At 34.5% G+C, this 25169-nt stretch overlaps 1 protein-coding gene across 4 annotated transcripts in view; it reads left to right on the top strand.

The window, feature by feature from the left end:
• The window catches only part of LOC141507788 (bile salt export pump-like), a 157461-nt gene that overhangs the window by 113544 nt on the left and 18748 nt on the right, over positions 1–25169 (top strand). For 3 of the 4 annotated variants that reach the window (XM_074215775.1, XM_074215772.1, XM_074215773.1), the window contains 5 exons: positions 2120–2222; positions 9893–10051; positions 23104–23208; positions 23310–23471; positions 24763–24966. In XM_074215775.1, coding sequence (XP_074071876.1) covers positions 2120–2222; positions 9893–10051; positions 23104–23208; positions 23310–23471; positions 24763–24966 — 733 coding nt within the window. The remainder of the gene's footprint in view (positions 1–2119; positions 2223–9892; positions 10052–23103; positions 23209–23309; positions 23472–24762; positions 24967–25169) is intronic. The other variant, XM_074215774.1, reaches the window with a different exon arrangement.

Here is a 25169-nt window from a genome sequence, read left to right on the forward strand (position 1 = left end):
TAAATCAAAAAAAAAAAACAGCAACAACAACAACAACAACCAAAAAACAAACAACACTGTCTTCCCTGTCTTCTTGAGCATTAAGACAGTTGTTTTACTCAGCTCTGCATCCATACTTTCCCTGGAACCCAAAAACTTTGGTATCTTGGAAGCTGCCTGGCAGATCATGGGAATAACATCACTGGTTTGCTAGTTGGATGGTTGGAATGATGACAGATCTGATCATCCTCAGACCTCTGACACTTGTTCTTGATTAATGAAAACATTTTTGGTAAATGATTTTGTTCTAGTCCATCTTGTGTTGATCCAAGAATTTCACCTCCAGCCACACAATACAAATACTCCGAACTAGTTAACTATACCACATTGTCAAAAAATTGTAAATGTACCATGCTAAAAAGTGGATCATTGAGAGACAAGTTAGCTATATGTAGTGTTGCCACAAAGTTATCATCAAAAAATCATCATACTGGTGTTTGCCATCATTGATGAAACTCTGTGATACCTCAATGATATGGGAGGGACCCATGTTTTAAAAGTCAAGGACTCTCATAACTTCCAGACCATCCCCAAAAGTCCTGTTTCCTTCTAGATCAGACTATGGGATGATAGTGATTCTAGAAAAGACAGTGAGAAGGATATCTTTGTATAAAATTTCCCTCGCTATAATAAACATAATGTGCGAGTTATGTCATCATTCCCTTGAAGTCATGAATCTGCTTTGATTACAAAGGACACCAATCAATCAATCAATCAATAAGATAATACTTGGACCCTGGACCCTCTCTGCTTCAAATTTCAGTTCTGGGGAGATTTTCTGGGTTGAGATATATAAGGTTTCACTTCTCAAAAGCTTTAAGAAGGCATCATAGTTAGTGGAAAATAAACTGGATTGAGTCAGAAGACTTGAGTTTGAAAGCTGGGTCTGCTTCATCAGTCAAATGAGGGGATTGAAATAAATGACCTCTAGGGCCTGTGAATATATAATCCTGTGAATAAAATTGAACATATCAGTGAAATAAAAGCATGTCTCCTTGTGACATGAAAGTGTGTGTGTGTATGAGTGTTCTATCAGTTGTTCTTATGTAATTTATAAACCCATCAGTAAGATTTGAAGATGGTGGAACTGTCAGTTGAGGTCCTAAAGCAGATTAGAGCACTAGATTACAATGAATAACAATAGAATTAACAATTTAAAAAAACCACCCTGATTCAAGGTTCACAAAGCACTTCCTCCATAATAATCATGTGGAGTCAGTGGTTTATGTATTGTTATTCCCATTTTACAGATAAGGACAATGAAGCTCTGGGGAATTTTCCCAAGTTTTCAGACACATTGATTTCCAGGTCTTGAGCATCTAAAATTCAGCAGGGAATTCAAGGAAACCTTGAAATGTCTAAATCATGAAAGGGCAGGATGTGAACCATGAATATAGAAGACAAGAATAGCCTTTTGGGCAGCTAGGTGGCACAGTGGAGTCAGAGGTACCAGAGTTCAAATCCAACCTCAGCTGTGTGGCCTTGGGCAAACTACTTAATCCCATTGCCTTGCAGAAAGGAAGGAAGGAAGGAAGGAAGGAAGGAAGGAAGGAAGGAAGGAGGGAGGGAGGGAGGGAGGGAAAGAAAGAAAGAAAGAAAGAAAGAAAGAAAGAAAGAAAGAAAGAAAGAAAGAAAGAAAGAAAGAAAGAAAGAAAGAAAGAAAGAAAGAAAAACTTTTTCTTGGAAGTGGTGGAGGGGAGGAGTAGGAATGTGAAGATTATATTCCTGTGAGCTTCTGACCATAAAGGCTGTGCTACTTTTAGGTAGTACCCTCCCTCTTTAAAATAGAAGACCATAACATTCCCTAAATCCCTCCCAGCATTCACACTTTATCATTCTCTGAGTCTTCTTTCAGCACTTCTGGCTTCTTCCCTGAATACCTGCATCCTAGGTTGATTACCTAAATGGCCAGTTCTATCACAAATCTTGCCAGGAAGCCCTTTGCTACTAATGCTAGATTAAATTTTTTGTGGATTTGTTAATTTTTTCAATTCATGCTTGCAGTATAAACCTGAGTATAAAGGGAATTTGTTCCAATGTGTCAGAAATACTTAAATCTCTTTCATTTTGCTGTTTTCAGAGCTTCCCTACGACAGAGATCCAAATCTCAGCTTTCTAATCTGATGCACCAGCCTCCATTACCTGCTTTAGACAATATACCTGCTTATGAAGAAGTCACCCAGGTCAGACATAAATATGCATGGGGAAAACTGAGGATAAAATAAAACCCACATGATCAAGATGTCATTGAAACCTAAGCATATGGATTTACTAGGTTTTCTACAAGAATTTGCTCTAACTCAGACTAATGGGGGGGGTTATCCTCAAGTAGTAACATGTCAGAATTTTCACTGTTTTTAAGTACTTAACAGTAATGGAAACTGTTTAAGCAGTACCTTTACAGTCTGACCTCTGTCTTTAAAAAAGAAGATGGTAACATTCTCAAGGTCCCTCCCAACATACCAAATGACCAAAGCATCATGTAATAGAGGTTTATAGAGGACTTTAATGAATCAATAAGGATTTCTTATAATTAGTAAATTAATTACTGAGAAGTAATTGTGCTTCTAAAATACTTGAGAATGCTAGAAAACATCCTCTTCTCTTATGGTTTAAAATATCCCCTGCAGTCATGTTTACAAACATTTGCACTACTTCACATAATTTGCATAATTATAAAGGCTTTGCTAAACAAAGGTAAACTTGAGCCTAAACCCTGTCCAAAAGAAGCACATTCAGAATAAATGAGGTCTGATTTAAAGTCATTTACAGAACAAAGTAGTGGAAAGGGCACTGAATTTTGATTCTGCAGATCTGTGTTCAAATCCTCACTAGCTCTGTGACCCAGGCAAATCATTTAATCTCTCTGGACCTCTGCTTCCTAATCTGTAAAATAAGGGGTTGGATGCATTACCTTCTAAAACCCCTTCCAAGATTGCAACTTTAATTTTGTTTCATGGAGCGCTTTCTTTCTTTAAAAACCACACAATTTTTCCCAGGTTTTTGAAAAACTAAAACAAATGAAAATCACAGGATAAAAGACTACAGATACAAGAAAAGAATCTACTCATAAGTATAAATATCTCTGTAGTACAACAAATCCTTGGTTTTATGGACATTGCTTAATTAAATTTGCGCTTACTATGGCATGAGAACAATGGTTTTCTATAATTTTTTATAAAGGCAAGTTAGAAAAGAACCAACAAAACATTATAATTTTATAAGTACCAACAGAATTCATGTCTTTGTATTTAGTAAGTTCAGTTAGCATATTTTCTTTTAACAACATCTCAGATTCCATTTTGGTTTCAGAATTTAGCAATTGCCCTTAGTTATTGTGAACATTTGTGACCCATTATAATAAATGAAGTGAATTATAGTGAGGTTTACAAACAAAAGATAATGAGTGGGAAGTAACATAAAGGTCCTCTTTTGTCTTAATGCAGTCATTTTACAAATAGAGGATTATCCAACTTCTAGGAAGATTTGAATATGATTATAGACTCCAGTTTTCCTGTAAGAAAGAGAATGAGTCATTGTGAAAGAAAATGTTTATGAGAATCATATGATATTACTCATTCTAGATATTATATTTCTTTCAGTTCTGGTTTCTTCCATAGTCATTGTTAGCCTTCCATTGACAATCACTGCATGACTGCATCTTATTGTCTCATTCAAAGAATTATTGTGAAGAGAAAGATATTAACCTCTTATCAAAACCAAAACACAAATTTTAAAGAAAATTCAGTTCTTTTTTATATTTTTTCCAATTAGCTTTTTAAAACATTTTTTAAGTCTACAGATTTCACAGTAGAACTTCAAGATATAGTAAAGACCTATGATCAGACCTGTACTTTAGGAAGATTGGTCTAATAGATGTGGAGGGGAGGGAGAGGTAGTAACAGTGTCAGAGGAGAAGAGGTGTTTATGAGAAATGTAATGAAGACAGAAAGGAGAGGTATTGGTAACTAATTGGATAAGTGAGGTGAAAGACTGAAAAGTTAAGATTGTGAGCCTTGGTGGTTGGGAGAATAATGATACCTTTTGTCACTAATAAGGAAGTTAGGAAGAATAAGATCAGTTGCATTATATTTGTCCATGACAAATGAGGTCCTTATCCATTTATATTTAGAAATATCTAGATATCTAAAATAAAATGAGCATTTGTTTCTGAGGGGGGGAGATATACTCAAGACCACCTAACAGTCAACTATGGGGTAATTTTTTTTTTCTGTTGAGGACCATTGATGCTAAAGGGGGAAAAATTTTAGGTTATTAGTCAAAAAGAAACTGAATTTAGTTATTTTAGATTTAATGAGTTTTTATTTTAGAGAAAAATTTAAGACATTCCTTGTTAAGTGTGTATAATAGTAAAAATGCTTCAGTTCTATGTTATAATTAAAGGAGAAGGACTAGAGGGAGATAGAAAATGAAAAAGCAAGATAATGCCTTGCAAAGCAATGAAAGTTCTTTTTTCCCTTTGTGGAATGCTCATTAAGTTTTTTCTTAGGTATAACACTCTGCTGGGTTCTGAGGATTGGTACCTCTCTAGAGTCCATAGTTAGCATTCTCTCCTCCACAAAGAGATCATTCTCCCTGAAACTGTTTCTTCCAGATACTCCTGTATCCATCTGTGTTTGTGGTTGCTCATATTTATCCTTCATAGCTCTCTCTCTGCTTCCAGTTGGATGTATCTTCCCTTACTAATCTTTTCAGATGTCATGGTCAATGAATGATAAGGAGAAAGAGTCTTTATGATCATAAGAGGTCCAACACAACAAAAACACATGTTGCATCAAATAGGAAACAGGAAAAAAATGTGTACCATTAATATAATGAACAACTACATAAATGGATGTGATTGAAGTTTCAGGTTTTCTATAAAACTAGAAAATGTTGAATCTAGAGAAGATCCATAATTATTGGCAGGCACATTTTACAAAGACATATAAATTACTAGAAAGAACTTTATAAGTTTTCTCTCAGATAAAAAACTGATTCTAATTTTCTTAACAGAAGGTATTGCACATATCCTGCTAAAAGATGAGAAACAAAAAAAATGTTTTTAAAAAGATGAGAAACACATCTAGTACTAAAAGAGGAGATCATCACTGACCAATCATATGTTTGGTACTTTCTTTAAACAATTCACAAATTGATTTACTAAAAAAAAAGCTATAGGGACGGCTAGGTGGTGTAGTGGATAAAGCACCGGCCTTGAAGTCAGGAGTACCTGGGTTCAAATCCGATCTCAGACACTTAAAAATTACCTAGCTGTGTGGCCTTGGGCAAGCCACTTAACCCCATTTGCCTTGTGAAAACCTAAAAAAAAAACCCTATAAATTCTTTTAAAAAAATCCAGAATATCGACTGAAGAACAAAAAGGATATGCTTTAAAAAGTCCTAGGGACTTAAAGAGCAATTTATAATTAGATAATTACAGAAGAAATCACTCAAAAGTGCCATAACATTTATATTGCTTTTGTTGATTATCATAAATTGTATAAAAATAGATCCAATTATAACGAGAAATCTAGAATATATAATTTCCACATGGAATAGTTTTCTCTAATTGATATGTGCTACCAGAACCAAAAAGTCAAGAACAATTGATATAAATAAGTATGACATCATTGTAAACAAGAATATTTTATTAATGTAAAAAAAATTGTACAAAATTAGAATAAAAATAAATTAAAAAAACAAATAAATAAGTATGACATCTTACAAAGCTGGGAAGTATCTTAACCAAAAATTAAAACAAACAAAAAAACAAAAAAGAGAACTATGGAAGGTTTGACACTTCCTCTTTTGAAAAGAGAAAGAGGTTTGAAAGACATTATCAGAGAAAGTAGTAAATGTTAACATACAGAAATGTTTTTGTAATAATCAGGTATATATAATTCTATTAAACAATAGTTATATTTGGAATTGTCCAAAATGGTGGACTTCTGAAAGGAATATATGAAAGGCTCATAGAATGGAATTGAAAAGCTTTCCATGGGAAGAACTCAACCAATAATATATAGATAAAGAAGGATTAAACTAATGGTTATCATACAGATTTGTTTTCTGAAAAAAGAAGGGTTGATGATAGGAATTGAGGACTCCAAGAAGTTGCAGGTATATTATTATCCTTAGATACTGTGAAATATTGCTCAATGTAGATTATGAAAGGAAATGATAGAAACTATGTAATGACTGCTGTAATTGGAACTCTCTTTATCAAGAATATGGCAGCTCCTAAAGAGCACAGATAAACAGAAGACTTTGTAGACTGGAACAAGTCAAAAATTGAATAGAAAGAGTCTTTATCTGATCTATGGAACTGAGTATTGGAGACTAGGTTAGAAACTACATATTCACCTGATCTTCAAAACTGGAGATAAAGGGAAAATTTTTTATTTAATCAGACTGACTATGATAATAATGTTCCTAAGAAACTCTGGTTATGATGAAATCCAATCAATGAATGACTTTTTCCCTCTTACTATTATTTCAGGCTATGAGAGCAAAATGAACTTCCAATGTCATTCCTTAAAATGTATTCTATATATCATTTCATGTTCTTCATTGTTCTCGTGTATCTTGGGTAGTTAAATTTCTACTGTTTCAAAGATTATTATCCAATCTTTTGTGTTTCTTCCTTTCTTAGTTTGTGCTTTAGATTAGTTTCTTTTTTCAGTTGTACTTGCATCAAAGGGGATTAAAGAGGGAGGGGGGAAAGGGTTTAATACTTTGATGAATGTGACCTCTTTGACTCTACCTATAACCCTGCCTTATGTTCTGGTTGGGTATTATTCTTGTCCATCTTTTTCTGGAAGTCCCCTATAAAAGATCCATCCAACATACTGGATATATTTCTATATTTTTTACTCACTTAAGATTATTAATTTATGATAATAATTGTTCATCTCATTTCTTTAATGCTTGTTGCATGACAAACTCATCAGCTCATATATTTACTTGATGAAGATTTCTATACACCATTTCTAGGTGCTAAAAAGAGCATTATACAAAATAATTTACATTGATTTTGCTAATATCTTTAGGGATATGAGTCAGAGTAATTTGCTAAAATAGTCTTTGGGTTATCTGTGAATTTAGCTGTTTTGATGATGAGAGGAGGGAGTCAAGTTTTTGAGAGTGTGTATATCATGGAGCCTTTTGACAATTTAGTGAAACTCATGGATCTTTTCTTTAAATAATGTTTTTAAATGCATGAAATGAAATACATTGGATTGAAAAGAAAACCAATTATATTTAAAATGGTTATAAGTAAGTCCTCAGATTATAAGATCACAACCTCTGGTCTTACAAGGTTGGTACATTTCTATAATTCTTGCAACTGGAGAGATTATGACTGGTAGATTTCTTTAACTCAGGAATTCTGAGATTTAGAAGGGCTAAAGCTGATCCTGTGTCCAGCATCAATATAGTGAGTCCCTGGCATGGACAGGGAGGCACTAGGCTGATTAAAGAAGGGCGAACCTGATAAGGTCATAAATCCCACTACTAGTGGGATCAAAGCATCAGTAGTGGGATCAAATCCATTAGTAGACAATTCACTTCCAGACTACATGAGAGACTCAGTCTCAAAAAAAAGAAAAAAAAAGAAATTCCTGATCTAGAGACATGTTCAGTATTAAGAGGCTATCCATTCCTAGAACTCCCAGAAAATTCCCATCATGTTAGGCTACTGGATGGTGGATCCAGAACAGTACTTTGAGAGATTGATGACATACTGGCTAATGTCACTATGGATAAGAAAACTGCTGATAAGAAGACAGCAAACTGCTAGTTATTCTATGGTTCAATAGGCAAGTACAGTCATTTGTAATAGTACAATAATGGACACAATTCAACACAGTATTTAATTCTGAGATGAAATACTTGGGCAAGCAGAAAGGTTTTGTAAGAAAATGAACAGCAAGAAAATACAAAACATTAGAGAAAATTAAAAAGCAAGATAATATGAGTGGATACTACTGGCCTAAATTATTTTTCCTCATTATACTTAAACTGTTAGTCTAATTAAGAGAACTAGTCTTCTATTTGCTGAAATTATTTTTGACTTCCTAAGAGGGTCATATATAAAATTATTTTAAAATTCTTCCCTAGTTACATCTGACATTATATTTATGAAATAAAATTCATTGAAGAGTTTTTTGTCTATGAAAGAAAGAAATACATATTTTAAAATATTTCATTACATTTATAGATAAATTAACACTGTCTACATTTTATATATTACAATTATATTGCATGTATTTGATGAAAGATTGAGTGGGAATATTTCCTGAGTTAAAAAAATCTACCAGTCACAATCTCTCCAGTTGCAAGAATTATGGAAATATACCACCTTGTAAGACCAGAGGTTGTGATTTTGTGAGCTGAGGACTTATCTTTAAAAATATTTTATAACCATTTAAATATAATTGGTTTTCTTTGCAATCCAATATATTTCATTTCATGTATTTAAAAACATTATTCAAAGAAAAGATCCATAACAGAAATTGACCTGGGGTTTTATAGATACCATTTTTATTATGAATGAATAATTTGTAACTTTATTATCCAGTGTATAGTCCAGTATGTTAAAGTGATGGTTAAATCCTAAGCATAATTAAGAAATATGAGATGCGAAAATTCAAACATTTAATTATGGGCATTAGTGAATTAAATGAAAACATCTTTTCCTTAAAACATATAGCTAAGTATTAATCATTCCATTCGATATATAGAAAACTCAGTCAAATTTCTAAGAAAAGGAGTTCATTCCCCAACTGGTAAATGATCAAAGGATATTGACAGGCAGTTTTCATATGAAGAAATTAAAGCTATCAATAGCCATATAAAATGCTTTAAATCACTCTTGATTAGAGAAATGCAAATTAAAACAACTCTGAAGTATCACCTCACAACTATCAGAATAACTAATATTACAGAAAAGGAAGATGATAAATGTTGGAGAGTATGAAGAAAAATTGGGACACTAATGTACTGTTGATGAAATTGTGAACTGGTCCAACCATCTGGAGAGCAATTTGAAACTATACCCAAGAGGCTATAAAACTGTTCATACTCTTTGATCCAGCAAAAGCACCACTAGTCTGTATACCCAAGAGATCTTAAAACAAGTGGAAAAAGATAGATGTGAACAGAAGTATAGTAGCTCTTTTTGTGGTGGCAAAGAATTAAATATTGAGGTACTGCTCATCAATGGGGAATTCCTGGATCAATTTGGATACTATTGTGATGAAAGAAATGACTAGCTGGTGAATTAAAAAAAAACCCTGGAAAGACTTACCTGAACTGATTTAAAGTGAAGTAGGAGAACATTGTACACAGTAACAAAAACATTGTATGATGGTCAACTGTGAATGTCTCATGAATGCTCATAAAGGACTCATAATGAAAAATGATATTCACATTCACAGAAAGAACTGATATAGTCTGAATGCACAAGGAAGCATACTTTTTTGTATGTATTTTTTCCCTTTTGGTCAGTTTCTTATTTTACAACATGACTAATATGGAAATATATTTTAACATGATTGCACTTTTATATATAACCTACATCAAATTGCTTACTGTTTTAGAGAGTGAGAGAGAAAAATTCTAATTCAAAATTTTTTAGGTGAAAGCTAATAATTGTCTTTATACGTAACTGGAAAAAATAAAATACTGCTTAAAAATAAGTGTAAGCAGAATCATTTTAATAAACTTAGTAATCATTTTTGTTTGTTATAGGTCTTAGCCTATAGTAACTCCTAAGTATGTGTAAGCATATGATATTTGCAAGTGCCCACCTGATCTAACAATGAATAATAACATATCCCCCCCCCTTAAGGGTCATCCTTTTGAAGAAAAAATTGAACCTGCTCCAGTTATGAGAATTTTGAAGTACAACACTCCAGAATGGCCTTATATGCTGGCAGGTTCCTTTGGAGCAGCTCTGAATGGTGCAGTCAATCCCCTCTATGCTCTTTTATTCAGCCAGATTATTGGGGTAAGAGATTATGCATTTTTATATTTCCCTCTAGTCTCTTTGTTTCTCTATCATTAGAAGCACTCTTCCTCTACGTTCTCCGGTAAAAAAGGATCTCGGGAAATTGCTAGCTGTGCCTTCTTTTTTGCTGGTTGTGAGCTGTATGGCTCAAAGAAGAGAATATCTTCCTCACTGAGAATATATAAAGGCAAAGCAGAGTCCTTTCATTTGGGCATGCATTACATTCATTTAATCAAAAGGTCTACATAAAAGATATCAGAAAAGCAATTTAAATAGAGGCAAAAGACAATTTGCCTGCAAAGCAATCAGAACACAGGACAAATAGACTAGAAAGTATGATGTCATTAGTATCCAGTGGAGGCAATTTCCTTCTTTGTAGGATGATAGAAGTGCAAAATATAACATGGTATTCAAATTTAGAATAATTTTTTGTGTCTACAGCCAGCACTCAAGTCTAATCTGAATACATGAAGGGGAGAAAGGAGAAGAGTGGTAATAAGGATTAGAACAGAAAGATCTTGGATCGATGAAATGCAAAAAGACTTCTAAATTTTCATTTAGCCAATTGTTTCCATTTTTTTCTTCCATTAAACTTTTACTCTTGCTCTGCCTGAGTTACTGATGAAGTAAATGCAACATAACCAAAAGAAGGAAAATAGGTTATCCTGGATATTTGCATTCTCTGTTAATTCAGTCATCAAGAGGTCAGACTTGGTTTTTTATTAATTTGTTTAGCACTTTTATTAATCTGTCTCTGTCCCTCCCAAAACACCCCCTTACCACACTGAAAAGATTTAAAAAAAAAAGAAAAGAAAAAACCAAATATCTCTGTGTCTGTCTCTCTGTGTCTCTTTCTCTCTGTGTCTCTGTTTCTCTCCATATGTATGTATGTATATGCAGATGTCCACATTAGATATGTCAAAAAATTTATTTTTCTTCTCTTTAAGATCATCGTCTATTAGAAGGTGAATGGCATGTTTGACTTTATGATTTGTGATTGTGTTGATCAGCATATTATAGTCTTTCAAAATTTTTCTCTATGTTGCTTCCTACTTCTGTTCACTTTGCTTTACCTTAGTTCAAAGAGGCCTTCTCAGTGTCATCTGAAATTGTCTATCTATGGTATTGTTCTCTCAATTTGTCATTTATTTAGCCATTTCCATTCTCCAATAAGAGGATATGTATTTTCTTTGTAATATTTGGCTACCTCAAGAAGAGCAACTAAAAATATTTGTGTACATGTAAATCCTACCCCTCTTTCTTTTATTTCTTTGGGAGAGGGCATATGCTCTCATATTTTAAAGAATTTAATCTTCTTACTACATTGGCCACTTTTTGTATGCTGAGAAGAATTATTTACAAAAACATAATTGGAATTTTCAGGTAAAGAGAGGCTTTATTTTGATTCTCTGGTAACTGAGGGTTTAAGAACCCTTTAAGTTCCATGGTGTTTTTTGTTAAACATCTCTCTATAATGGATCCTTTCCAAAAAAGTTTCCTTTTAAATCTTAGGAAGAATGGTATAAGAAACGTAACTAAATATTTTCAGTCTCTGAAAATCAGTCTTTATTGGACAAGGGCTTGGGAGCTCTTCTTTTTTATGTTATAGAACTAGGCATTGGCAGTCTGACTGAAATCTATGGACCCCTTCTCAGAAGAATATTTTAAATGTATAAAATAAAATACAAAGAATTACAAAGGAAACTATTGAAATTGAAATTCAGTTATCAAAAAAAAAGTTGTTTTTTTAAGGAAAGAATATCTGATCTAGAATCAGCTGCAGTGGGGTGAGAGAATTGTCTGAATCTTTATTTTTCCCAGGATAGTAAAAGAGAGTAGGGTTCAAAATAATGATAATAGCTTACACACACACACACACACACACACACATTATTGCTTTAGAAAGTACTTTTCTTATAACAATCCTGAGAGATAAATAGTACATGTTACTCTTTCCATTTTATGGACAGCTAGGCAGTGCAGTGGAAAGAGCACCAGACCCTGAAATCAGGAAGATCTGACTTCACATCTGGTTTTACATACTTATTGTATGATCCTAAATAAGTCACTTAACCCTATTTGCCTCAGTTTCCACATCTGTAAATAAGCTGGAGAATGAAAAAACAAACCATTCCAGCATCTTTGCCAGGAAAATCCCAAATGAGATCACATAGGGTCAGACATGATTTAACAACATTCTCCCCATTTTAAATATAAGAAAATTTAGCATCAGAGATGTTGTTTACATGGTCATGCAGTGCAGTAATTATAATTGAAATTAATGTATCATTTTAAGTTTTGAAAATCATTTTTGTCACATCTATATATCATAGCTATTTACTACCTATGAGCTTGACACATGAATTCTCATTACAAACTGAGAATGGAATCATTAATATCAAAAGTGCTCCTATGACACAAGTGTAATAATACTTGTTTTTTTATGAGAGCAATTTTATAGATGAGGAAACTGAGACTCTGAGTAGTTAAGTGACTTGCTCATACTTACATTTCCTGTAAATGCTGCAGGTAGGATTAGAAACTAGATCTTTCTCATTTGAACAAATGCTCAACACTTTATTCCTGTTTGTTGCTCCATTGATAAGCTTTAAAACTGAGACTTCTGAATGTTTGTATTCTTTACATTGCACCAAAACTTAGTTTTTGCTGGTTATGATTAGCTGAGTTCTGATGAAAAGAGATGAATCATAAAATATTTGAACTAAGGAAACTTCAAATTCATCTCACATTTTATAGATGAATAAACAAGAGATCCACAGGGAGTAAGTCCTTAGGTAAGGTTGAAAAATGATGATGATGATGACGATGATAATGATGGTGGTGAAAATGATAGATATTGTAAAGTAGAATGACCAAAGGAACCCTGATTGTCGTACTCTACATTCAGTGCTTTTTTTCCCCACTAGCCTACACACAAGATTATTAGTTCTAGTCCCATATATACCATTTCTTAATTGCATCACCTAATTGCAACCCATTTCATCTCTTTCTGAGTCTGAATTTTTTCATCTACAAGGAATAGATTTTGGTTTTTGTTGAGTTATTTCAGCCAGGTCTAATTCTTCATGACCCTATTTGGGACTTTCTTGGCAAAGATACTGGAGTTGTTTGCCATTTTGATCTCCAACTCATTTAAAGATGAGGAAACTGAGGCAAGCAGGGTTAAATGACTTGTCCAGGGTTACATGACTAGTGTTGGAGACCAGATTTGAACTCAGGAAGTTGAGTCTTCCTGACTCCAGACCTTGCATATTATCCACTATGCCGTTTCACTGCCTTTGAAGACTTTTCCCATCACTGGCATTCAATGATTTCACCTCTCCTTTGTCCAAGGTTAGGGAATCACCATGGCAGAGCTAGAGTCTAAGCTTGCATACATTGGTCACTAGTCTACTTGAGCACACTGCCTCCTTGTGGTAGCAAAATTCCCTCTCCCTTAAATTTTGGTGTAGCAATTGAACAGAATAGAAGGTGCAGTTTTTTACACAGTGTGTGATGGTGGCATTTTTCCTTTAGTATCGCAAGAGCTGGGCAAGCAGCCAACTGGTAGAAAGAAAGAAAGAACACAAAGCCTCTTCATTGGTAACGGTCCAGTGAGGCTGCATCAGCCAAGAATCTGGTGCTCCGACAACCCTTATTGTCTTCCCTCTTTGCTAAAGATGATTGTTTCTGGTTGTCCCTAACAGGGCTAATTAGCATGTACATTTCAAGAACTGCATGCTGTTTTCGTACTTGAGGTCTAATTTTCCCATCCAGAAAATAGCCAATTTATAAGTGAGCCACTTTCATCCTAGTTATCTAATGTATGCTGGACACGCGTCTGCTTCACAGATACTGCAGTGTGGTCTGAGAACCCAGCCAAGCTTTGGGAGCTGTTCAGAGCTGGGTTCCTAATTCAGATAAAGCCCTAGCTTAGTGTGAAGCATCATTTATCAAGTCAGTGACTCTCTTTCCCTGAATCTCATTTGACTGACTTGAAAATTAGCCAAAGTTCCCCAAAAAGCATATGTTGCATCTTCACTTCCACATCCCTGACTATCTAAGTGACAATTCTGTAGAAGAGATGCCTGCTCAGGGCATCAGCAATTAAAGATAGGTGAACTGAGGAGAGTACCAAGGACTGACTTGAAGTAACAAGGATGAGAGCAAGGGCAAAAACTGTTAGAGACAGGAGGTGTCTACTTTTGTTTTCATAAAGGATGTTTTCTTAGACTTGAAGACATTATCACACAGTGGACAGATAGTATGGATTTTAGATGAGTATTCATCAAGTGTCATTGCAATGGATTTTACCAAGTTCAACTCTTCTCTGTTGTCACTCCTGTGAAGATGGGCAAGGCTAATGAGCAAAGAGAGGACACAAAGATATCATTGAGTCTCTATCTGAATTAAAATGTTCTTTATTGAATGATGACCAATAATGAATTGTTTGTCCTTTGGCAAGTTGAGCATCTCATCTGTAAAAATGAGTCAATGGGATGAGAGGAGCCCTGAAGTCACTCCCAGCTCTAATATTTTATAATTCTAGGATTGTAATAACTGGATCCTAAGTAAGATGAAATCAGTATCTATAGTTGTATATTATTGATACACAAGGAACGAAAAAGATTTCTTAAATCCAACCAAAACTATTTAGTTTTTCTGCCGTGAAACTTTCTCACTGAACAATGAAATTATGTCATGTGAAAATGGGAGAAAGTCACTATGATGCATTCTCTTTTCCCTTTTTTATTTTTCAGCATTCATCCATATACATATGTATATTTTTAAGTTATAAAATTTCCTTCCGCCCTCCCTTCTCACCCCCCTCCCCTCAGTAGTGAACAATCAGGTTAACATTGTACATACATATTTTTGATAAACATGTTTACAGATTAGTCATTTGTGGTATGAGGAATTAAAATTAAGGGAAAGAGATACATTAGAGATAATTTTTATAAAATGTTCATCAGATTCTGAAGGGGGTTTTTTGTTTTGCTTTGTTTTTCTTCCTCTGGATGGAGATAACATTGTACAAAGTGGGTCTAATATGGTAGTCCTAACTCTATGATCTGCTGAGAAGAAGTGCTTTCCATTAGGGTTGGTCATCTCACAATGTTGTTGTTAATGGACACATTATTCTCTTGGTTCTTCTCCCTTTGCTCAGCATCAGATCCTGTAACTTGTTCCATGCTTCTTTTGAATCTGACCATTTATGGTTTCTTACAGAAAAATAATATTCTACAATATTCATGTACCGAAACTAGTTTAACCATTCCCCAATTGATGGGCATCCCCTCAATTTCCAATTCTTTGCTACTACAAAAAGAGCTGCTTTGAATATTTTGGAACATATGGGGCTTTCCTATTTCTATGATTTCTTCTAGATATAGGCCTAGAATTGGAATTGCTGGGTCAAAGGGTATGTATGCTCTTTGGACATAGTTCCGTATTGCTCTCCAGAATGGCTGGATCTGTTCACAACTCCACCAGCAATGCATCAATGTCTCAATCCTCCCACAACCTTTCCAACATTGATCATTTTCCCTTTTTCTCTTCTTCATCAATCTGATAGGTGTGAGATGGTACCTCATAGTTGTTTTAATTTGTATTTCTCTTCTCAATAATGATTTGGAGTGTTTTCTCATATGATTATGTATAGCTTTAATTTCTTCATTAGAAAATTATCTATTCATATTCTTTGACCATTTATCAATTGGGGAATGATTTGTAACCTTATAAATTTGATGCAATTCTCTATATATTTTAGAAATAAGACCTTTATCAGAACTCCTAGTTAGGAAGATTGTTTTCCAGCTTTCTGCTTTCCTTCTAATTTAGGCAGCATTGATTTTATTAGTGCAACAACTTTTTAATTTAATATAGTCTAAATTTAGTATAGTCTAAATCATTTATAGAGTACATTTATAATGTACTCTAATTATTGTTTGGTCATTAATTTGTCCCCTTTCCATAGATCTGATAGATAAGAGTATTTCTTGATCTATTAATTTATCTATGGTGTAACTCTTTATGTTTAAATCCTCTACTCTTTTTAACCTTATTTTAGTATAGGGTGTGAGATGTGGGTCTACATCTAGTTTTTTCCATACTATTTTCCAGTTTTCCCAACAATTTTTGTCAAATAGTAAGTTCTTATCCCAGAAGCCGATGTCTCTGAGTTTGTTAAACAGTAGATTATTGTAGTCATTTACTATGGTTTCTTCTGAACCTATCTGAATCCACTGATCAGTACCAGGCAGTTTTGATGACTGCTACTTTATAGCATAGTTTCAGATCTGATAAAGCTAGGCCACCTTCCTGTATATTTTTTTATTAGTTCCCTTGCTATTCTTGACCTTTTGTTGTTCCAGATGAATTTTGTTTCTATTTTTTCTAGCTCAATAAAATAGTTATTTGGCTGTTTGATTGGTATGGTACTGAATAAGTAATTGAATTTGAATAGAATTGTCATTTTTATTATATTAGCTCTACCTAACCATGAGCAATTGACATTTTTCCAATTATTTAGATCTGATTTTTGAGGGGGGTGAGAATTTCTTTATAATTGTGTTCATAGTTTCTGGGTTTGTCTTGGGAGGTAGATTCCCAAATATTTAATGTTGTCTATAGTTACTATAAATAGGATTTCTCTTTCTATTTCTTGCTCTTGGGTTTTGCTGTGCATGTATAGAAATGATGATTATTGTGGGTTTATTTTATATCCTACTACTACTTTGCTGAATTTGTTAATTATTTCAAGGAGTTTTTAGATGATTTTCTTGCATTCTCTAAATATACCATCATATCATTTACAAAGAGTGAAAGCTTTGTTTCCTCATTGCCAATTCTGATGCCTTGAATTTTTTTTCTCTTATTGCTAAAAATATTATAATACATTCTAAGATCATTCCACATGTACTCATCACAAGAAGAAAACCATAGTATGTTAGAAGTATCAGGTTCTCTCTTATTCTACTAATCAGTAATAAAAGTAAAACTTTTCATGTAGACTCTGCTAATTTGGAATTTGTGATTGTTTGGTCAGAGGCTATGCTGAAAAATTATTTGTACATGATTTAAATAACCATATATCTCCATACTAATATAACTAGGACACAGACCATGGCTTCACAGAGCTTATAGTTTAATAGAAGGAAGATAATGATAACATAAGAGAATTGAAGAATTACAAAACAAAATGTAGATGCTTCATAAAAGCATGTTGACTTGATAATGCGTTTATGAAGGAAGGGTTCATGAAGGTAGTATCACTTGAGTTGGGTTTTAAAGACAGGCATAAGCCATAGACTTCTGGTTTCATTAGCTTGAGAACTCCCTTATGAAAAATCTCTTTGTATCAATGCAGGTTTGGACTCCCTCTGTCATTCCTTTGTCTTAAAGAGATGACTAGAGCAATGAGAGGTGTAATGACTTGCTACGGGTCACATACTCTTTTATTATCCAAGGTTAGACTTGAACTCTTCATGGCTTCAAGGCTGGTTTGAAAGAATGATGGCTTAAAGTCAGTCTTTAAAGACTTGGTAGGAATTTGGAGAGAGTAGAAAGTAGGATACATATGGAGAAGAAGGCACTGGAGCAGAAGGCAGCTAGGGGATACTGTAATACATTTTGAGTGACTGGAGATTTCTACTCAGAGTTGTGTGATCTTGGGTCAGTCATTTAACCTCTAGCTGTCTCAGTTTCCTCATCTGTAAATGAGAATAATAATCGTATATATTTCTTAGTATTGTTGTGAGGACAAATTGTTAAGTACATTGCAATTTTGCCCTATGTTCACTAACTATTAGGAGAGAGACAGAATGTTATCAGATTTGACAAGAGCATAGAATATGAAAAGGGCCCTTTACATGAGATTGCTGAGATTTTTGAATGTCAGGGGTCTGAATTTACCAAAATAGATCTCAGAGAATGTTGAAAGATTTGTGGAGCAGAGGTCTGGTGTGACCAAATCTAGACAAAAGAAAAATTACTCTGACTGCATTATCTGGATTGTGTTAAGGATACAGACACAATTATCCCCCTCTACTCTGGGTCCTCTGTGAACACCAAACTCCAAATTTACTTATTCTGAACCAGCTTCCTATTATTGTATAAGCTCAAAGCTCTGAGTCTTAATCACTACCCCTTTGGAATCATATCAGATTGGTTAATACTGATTAGCATTTGAGTGAGGGTCCATACTCATTAAATCAATTTTCTCACTGATTCATTCAGAATTTAGTCAATGTATCAATCAAATACTGATCATCTGAAATAGCTGGTCATACCAGTCCCTAAACAACTGAGTTACAGAGGGGGAGAATCAGCACTGAGCCTAGCTAGATAGGTTCTAGTACATACTCTGACAATTCACCATTTACACTGCCTTCCTCCCAGGATTCCCCAGCCAGGAGGGACGGGCTTCACAAACTGCCAGGATCCATTGCAGGCTGCTCCCACTTAGTCCATTTATATGAACATGATATAACACCCTAGTCATAAAAACCATTATCAAGAAGCCCACCTACCAGGTCCTGTTCCCATGCACTTTCTTCTTGGTCTGACAGGACACATTATCCCTCATTATTCCATTCTGGTTCTTCAAAGCTCACAGAATATTGGACTTGACATCAGGGAGGAGCAAAGTTCAAGTCTTGCCTCAGACACATTTATTAGCTATCACCTTAGTGAATTAGTTTCTAAGAACCTCATAAGATAGGGCAAATAAGCCCTCTATCTCACATGGTTATTATAAGGAAAAAATGAAATAGAATATTTAGAGTGCTTTGCAACCTCTAAAATCTTACAACAATATGAGTGGTCATTGTTCAGTAGTAGTAGTAGCAGTAACCCACTTGGCAGGCCATTGTATTTCCTACAATTATGAGTCTTGGATATATCCCAGCTATTGCTTTATAGGCTGAAAAGTAATCTTCCCTATATGTAAAATCTTCTCCTGTTGCTACAGTGAAGTAGGTTGGAATTAAGAGAGAGGGGAGCTAGAGAGATCTGTTAAAACGCTTCTTTAACATAGGGTTTGCAGATAGTGATGAAGTCTATACTAGGCCACTGACAGTGGGAATAAAAAGAAATGGTAGCTCAGGGAGATAGGCACTTGGCAGGAGTTGATGACTAGTTAGAAATGGGTTGAGGGAAAGAGATTAGTCAAAGACAACACCAAAATTATAAACATGGAAAACTGAGTAAATAGCACCATAGATAGAAATAACAAAATCAGAAGTATATTTATGAAAAAAAGATAATAAAACTTGATTTTGGAGTTGGGAATTTGAAATAATAGCAGGGCATTCTTATAGGTAACTGGAGATACAGGCCTGAATTTTAGAAAAGCAATTAGATCTAGACAACTAGATTTGTGAAGCAATTGCATGGAGGGAGAGAATATAAAGAAAAAAGAAGTTAAGAACAGACCTTTGAAAAACATTAAAGGGCCAGGTAGAGGATATTTTACTAAAGCAAATGATTTGCTAAGTTATTTTCACACTGTAATAAATTTTAAGAGGTTTAAATTATTTAAGGAAATAAAATGCTTTCAGATACTTAAAATCTATCATAGAAATGATTAATGAGCTAGTTAATTGAATTACTTCAAGAATCTATGATCTCATTGGATAATGTAATTGCAATCCACTTATAATTAAGGACTTGTCTTAAAAAGTTGCCTGAAGTTGAGAGAGATTAAATGATTAGAGCAGAGTAAGAGACAAGATTTGAATCTAGATCCAAATTCAGCATTCTATTACTATTTGCAATGATTTTAATCCATATTAAAATCACACTGGGCCACTATTGAGTGGTGTTTTTTTAGGCTGGTTTTAGTGGCAATACTTATTCAATAATAAAATTATATTTCTTTTTTTTTAAAAATCTATAATTTAAAATTTTCATCCATTTAAAGTTGCCTTTATGCCAACAAAATCAATAGGATTTTTCCATACACAGAAGCCATTTTATTGAATGCCAATGTATCTTAATAAAAACCAAAGATGGCAGGTCTTTGGATGTTTGTGTAACAGTGATATATCTTAGTCTTTCCTATTCCATAAGATATTTGAGTTCATATCCATCATTAAAATATTCCCATTCATATGATGAGTCACTAACATACCTTTCTACCCTGGAAAATAGAATGAATGATAAAAAACTTGTTAATATGTAGTAAATATTGCCAGGAATTGTACTGTGTTACTAGGGAATCAGATTTAAAAAGGATAGTCTCTGCCCACAAGGAGTTTACATTTTAATGGGGAAAATAATATATAGTGGAGGGTGGTGGAATGGAAAGGTACCTTAGTCCAGAAAGTCCCAGAAATGTCAATGAAACCATGGAGCAATTGATTGAATCTTCATCCCAGAAAAGAAAGAGTTGATAGATCATAGTTCCCAGATCTAGCCCAAGGACACATAGCTTAAATAGATTGGTGGAGCAGCATCATTGTGGGTCCAAAGGAGAGATATACATATGGTGAATTTGGCCTGGCTTTGGTTGCTACAAATCAGAAGCCTAGGTCCAGGGGGTAGGGAAAGGGAGTGGGACTGATAAGGCAGATGGAGGTGGCTTTTAGGTATAAGCAACTTAATTTGCCAATTAGTTGTACTTTAAATAGATGATTTAGGGACAGGGAAGGAAAGAAGGAACTACATCAGAAGGCAAACTCTGAGGGATGCACCAAAAGGAAAGAAATGAACTCTGTTGTAAGCAATGTAGAGAGATGAAAAAATATGTGGATTTGACATCAATTTACAGTTCAGAGGCCAAACATAGTGCTGTTCTCTTCATAGATACCGCTGTGAAGAACAGCATTTGATTTTGGAGCAAAATGTCCAATTTTTACATGAACTTAATATTCATCAATTCCACACAGAATTAAGTTCCTACACTGTGAAAAACTGGCCAGTTCCAATTTAACAAAGCTCCTCCTCCCTCCTTCCTTCCATTCCTCCCTCCTCTCCATCTCTTCCTCTCTCTCCTTCCCTTCTTTCTTCCCTTTCTCTGTTTCCCATGGGAAATCATATATTTACATGTATGTTCTACCAAAGAAATATATTTCTTGAGATCAAGTTCTGAAAAATCCAGTAACCCATTGGAATTCAAATGGAGTTACTTGACAATGCCTTAACCCAAATCTCACTGATTTGGCCAGTAATAGGTCCCTACCTAAGCCTCTGTCGGTCATAGTTTGGGTTTTTTGGCTCAATGTAAGTGCAAATAGCAATTGTTTCTGTTCTGGCCAGAAACCCTGAGGGTCTTCCCCTCCTAGATTGATTTTTTTTTAAATTAGTAAATAAAATCACTTAACCCTGATTGCTTCTTATCCAGAGTAATCTCCAGTCATCCTGATTCATGCATGACCATTGAACACAGATAGCTCCAGAGGAGAAAGTGAGACTGGTGACTTTGTACAGGACCCGTCACTCCAATCCAATTCATTTGTTTTTCATGGCATCACCTCCCTGATGTCGTGGTCTTCAAGAAAAAAGATCAAATAGCGCCTAGCCTCAATCACTGAATGGGTGTTGCCTCAGACAAACTGAGACCTGAGAAAGATTTTAGCTTAAAAAGGCCAAGGTCTCCCACTGCATCTAGGAACATCTCTAGTCATCCTGATCTTTATCTTGCAACTGGATCCAGATGGCTCCCCAGGAGAAAGTAAGACTGGTGTCTTGTAAGTCAAGACATCACTTTCCTGATGTCATTGGTCCTCCTGGAGAATGGGGCAAACAATAACAACAAGAAGTTCCTACACTGTGTTAATCATTGTGTTATATATTGAAAAGGGGGGAAACATGTTTTCTATCTTCAAAGGAAGAAATAAAAATAAACATTTATACAAATAATTAATTTGTTAGCAGAGATATCTGACTATACAATGTTCAACTAATAGGGATGGTTCACTTCTGGGTAATATGATCATGGAGAATATTTCGGGAAGGAAGTAGGATTTAAGTTGAATCTTGAAGAGGATAGCTAAAATTTTGCTAGGGATGAAGAACATTCTAGGGAGAGGCAATGAAATAAACAAAAGCATTGAAGTGGGAAATTGTGAGGTCTGTTTGGAGAATAGTGAATCATCTGGTTTGTCTGGAGCACATGATATACGAAGGGGAGTGGATGGAAGATAATGTTGGAAAAATAAGTTTGATTTAGTCTGGAAAGTACTATAAGTGCCAAGAAGTTTAGTTTTAAATTGGTAGGAAATGAGAATCCACAGGAGTTTTGAAGTGGGGAGACTGGGAAATATTTTTAAAATTGAGTTTAGAAAGCATAATCTAGATGGAGTTTTTTAGTTGGAGATAGGGTGAGTGTCATAAATATTATAAAAAATAGATTTATTATAATATTGAAACCCAGTCCCACTAACAGGCAAGTATAAGATTAACAAATGTTTGTTGCTATGATTGGAAGTGATCATATTGCTAAGTGCATATATGGTGCCTACAAAACTATAATAACAGACAGGGTCTAGATAGGAAGTGAAAGCATCATCATTGCATCTATCATTTAAATGCCCAAACTCATTACAAATAAATTGCATTTTGAGTACTATTAGAATAGTTTAAATGTTTATAAACATCAAATGAAAATTGAAATATTTATAAATCTTGAAGTATTTATGAATATTAAATAAAAGTTGATCATAGACTCTAAAGTTGGAAAGGATCTTGGAAATCATCTAGTTCACTTCCTTCATTTTAGAGATGAGGAAACTGAGGTTCCAAGAGATTAATGGACTCACCCTGTTTATAGTGCTAATAATGATAAGAAACAGGATTTGAAATTACATCTTTTTGATTTTAAGTACAACACTCTAGTCATTAGATTATGTCATGCTGACTCTTGCTGCATACATCTTGTTGCATAAAGAAATAAAGCTAGCTTTATAAGCATTTTTATAACATTTTACTTCAGTGTTTTTTTAAGCAAAAACAAATGTCATTATTTCAGCATGAATTTTAAAATATCTCAATTTATTTCATTGGACATATTATTTATGGAAGTTTTTTTGTTGTTTATTATTTTTCCAAAGACTTTCTCTCTTCTTGATAAGGAGGAACAAAGATCTCAGATTGATGGACTATGCATACTCTTCATAATATTAGGAATTGTGTCTTTTGTCACTCAATTTCTACAGGTAATGAACTTCTAGTTAGTAGTTTAAAAAAATTTAAAAACCCAATTTCATTTTCCTCCCTTTTAGAAAGCAGTCAATAAACTCTCTTTTATGTGCTTTAGGGATATACGTTTGCCAAATCTGGAGAGCTGCTCACCAAAAGATTACGTAGACTTGGTTTCCAGGCCATGTTAGGGCAAGATATTAGCTGGTTTGATGATTTGAAGAATAGCCCTGGAGCTTTGACAACAAGACTTGCTACAGATGCATCTCAAGTTCAAGGGGTAAGTCTTAGGAGAGCTGAAGGGAAGGGCTAGAAGAACTCTAATGGGGATCCTATCCTGGATCTGTTCAAACATCTGCACATTAAGTCTTATTTTCCATCAGTTCTAAGATTGATAATGAATGAATAAAATCCCAAATCTTTTGAAAAGTCCTTATAGCCAATTGGCTGGGGGGGGGGGGGGGGCAGGGATTTGCAGCCTCTTTTCCATGTTTTTGAAATTCACATGATATCCTTAACAGAGAAGAATTTGCCTATGATTAGTGAATTTTCTCCAGGGTCATATGTTCCCCTGTTTGGAGTGTGATTTCTATGGAAGCTGAAGGTCTTTTCCACTCTCTCAGGTCCCCCGGGGTAAAAGCCAGGTCAGGGGAGCTAAGCTAAAAGAATGAGAAGTCCTAATTGGTAGTTACTGAGCATGATAAAACACAGCTTTACTCAAGGGACTTACTCTGACAAACTGGATGAAACAGCATATTTTTAAAAGTTATACATCTAGATTCCAGCACTATTTAATTTGACTTGTCTAAGTACAAAAGCCAGCATTTTTCTTAGGAATCATCTCCACCCCCACCCCCACCTCTACACCCACCACAAGTTTATACTTTCTGCAACTCATTTTATTATTTGTATTTATTTCCTGGGAAAAAGTGGGAGCTAGCTTTCTCCTGACCCATGAGTATATTATATGATTACTGTGAGTTCTTGTGGGTGTGGTAAATAATACTGATCTGAGAAAAGAAAAGCAAATGTTCTCTAATCCTCTAGCCACCAAGAATCTTTTTTAATGGTTCAGTTTTCACACAACTCTTACTTTTATAACTATAGGAATCAAAGGATTCAAACTGGGAAGTGGACTTGTGAAGGTCATATAATCCATACTCTTGTCTTAACAGCTTGACCACTTCCCAGAAACACAAGGAAATGTAGAGAAGGAAATGTCATAACCTCCTTTAGGAGCCCATCCTCATCAGGAAATTCTTCATTACACCTTAATTGAATCCCTTGTTGGTTAGATTGCATCTATTTCTTTATGCTTCTATTTCCTTTAAGGGTTTGTATCAATATACTGGACTGTTTTGCAGTAAATTTTAAATTTATTAGAGTTTGATTTTTTTAAGGGAATTCATTTTGGAGAACCAAAAACATTGAATTTCATTTATTGGAGTTTTTTTAAGTGAGTTATACCCATGCTGATGTGATGTTAACAATGCTTTGCATTTCTTGAACACCTGAAGTATATTTCATATATATCATGTCAATCCTTGTCTTGGGTTGTGTTTGATTTTCAGGCTACTGGAACTCAGATTGGGATGATTGTCAGTTCCCTCTCCAATATTGGTGTGGCCCTGATCATTTCATTCATCTTCAGCTGGAAACTGAGTTTAGTGATATCATGCTTCCTTCCCTTCTTAGCTTTATCAGGAGCCATACAAGCCCGAATGATGACAGGATTTGCTTCTTTGGACAAGCATGCCTTAGAAGCAATTGGCCAGGTAATTGGGGAAAAAGAAATAGCTGAATTTCAAGGTCACTTTTGGCAGAGAAGCAATCAGACAGCATATTAGCTATACACAAGAGAAAGAACTTTCTAATCTATAAAATGTCTTACCAGCCCAAAAAGTTCCCACCAACCTCTGAATTCTACTTCAGTTTTCTGCTGTCTCTGATGGCTATAAATAGAACAGAGGTTAAATCT

Source organism: Macrotis lagotis, chromosome 1 (assembly GCF_037893015.1).
Source record: "Macrotis lagotis isolate mMagLag1 chromosome 1, bilby.v1.9.chrom.fasta, whole genome shotgun sequence".
Taxonomy (NCBI): domain Eukaryota; kingdom Metazoa; phylum Chordata; class Mammalia; order Peramelemorphia; family Peramelidae; genus Macrotis; species Macrotis lagotis.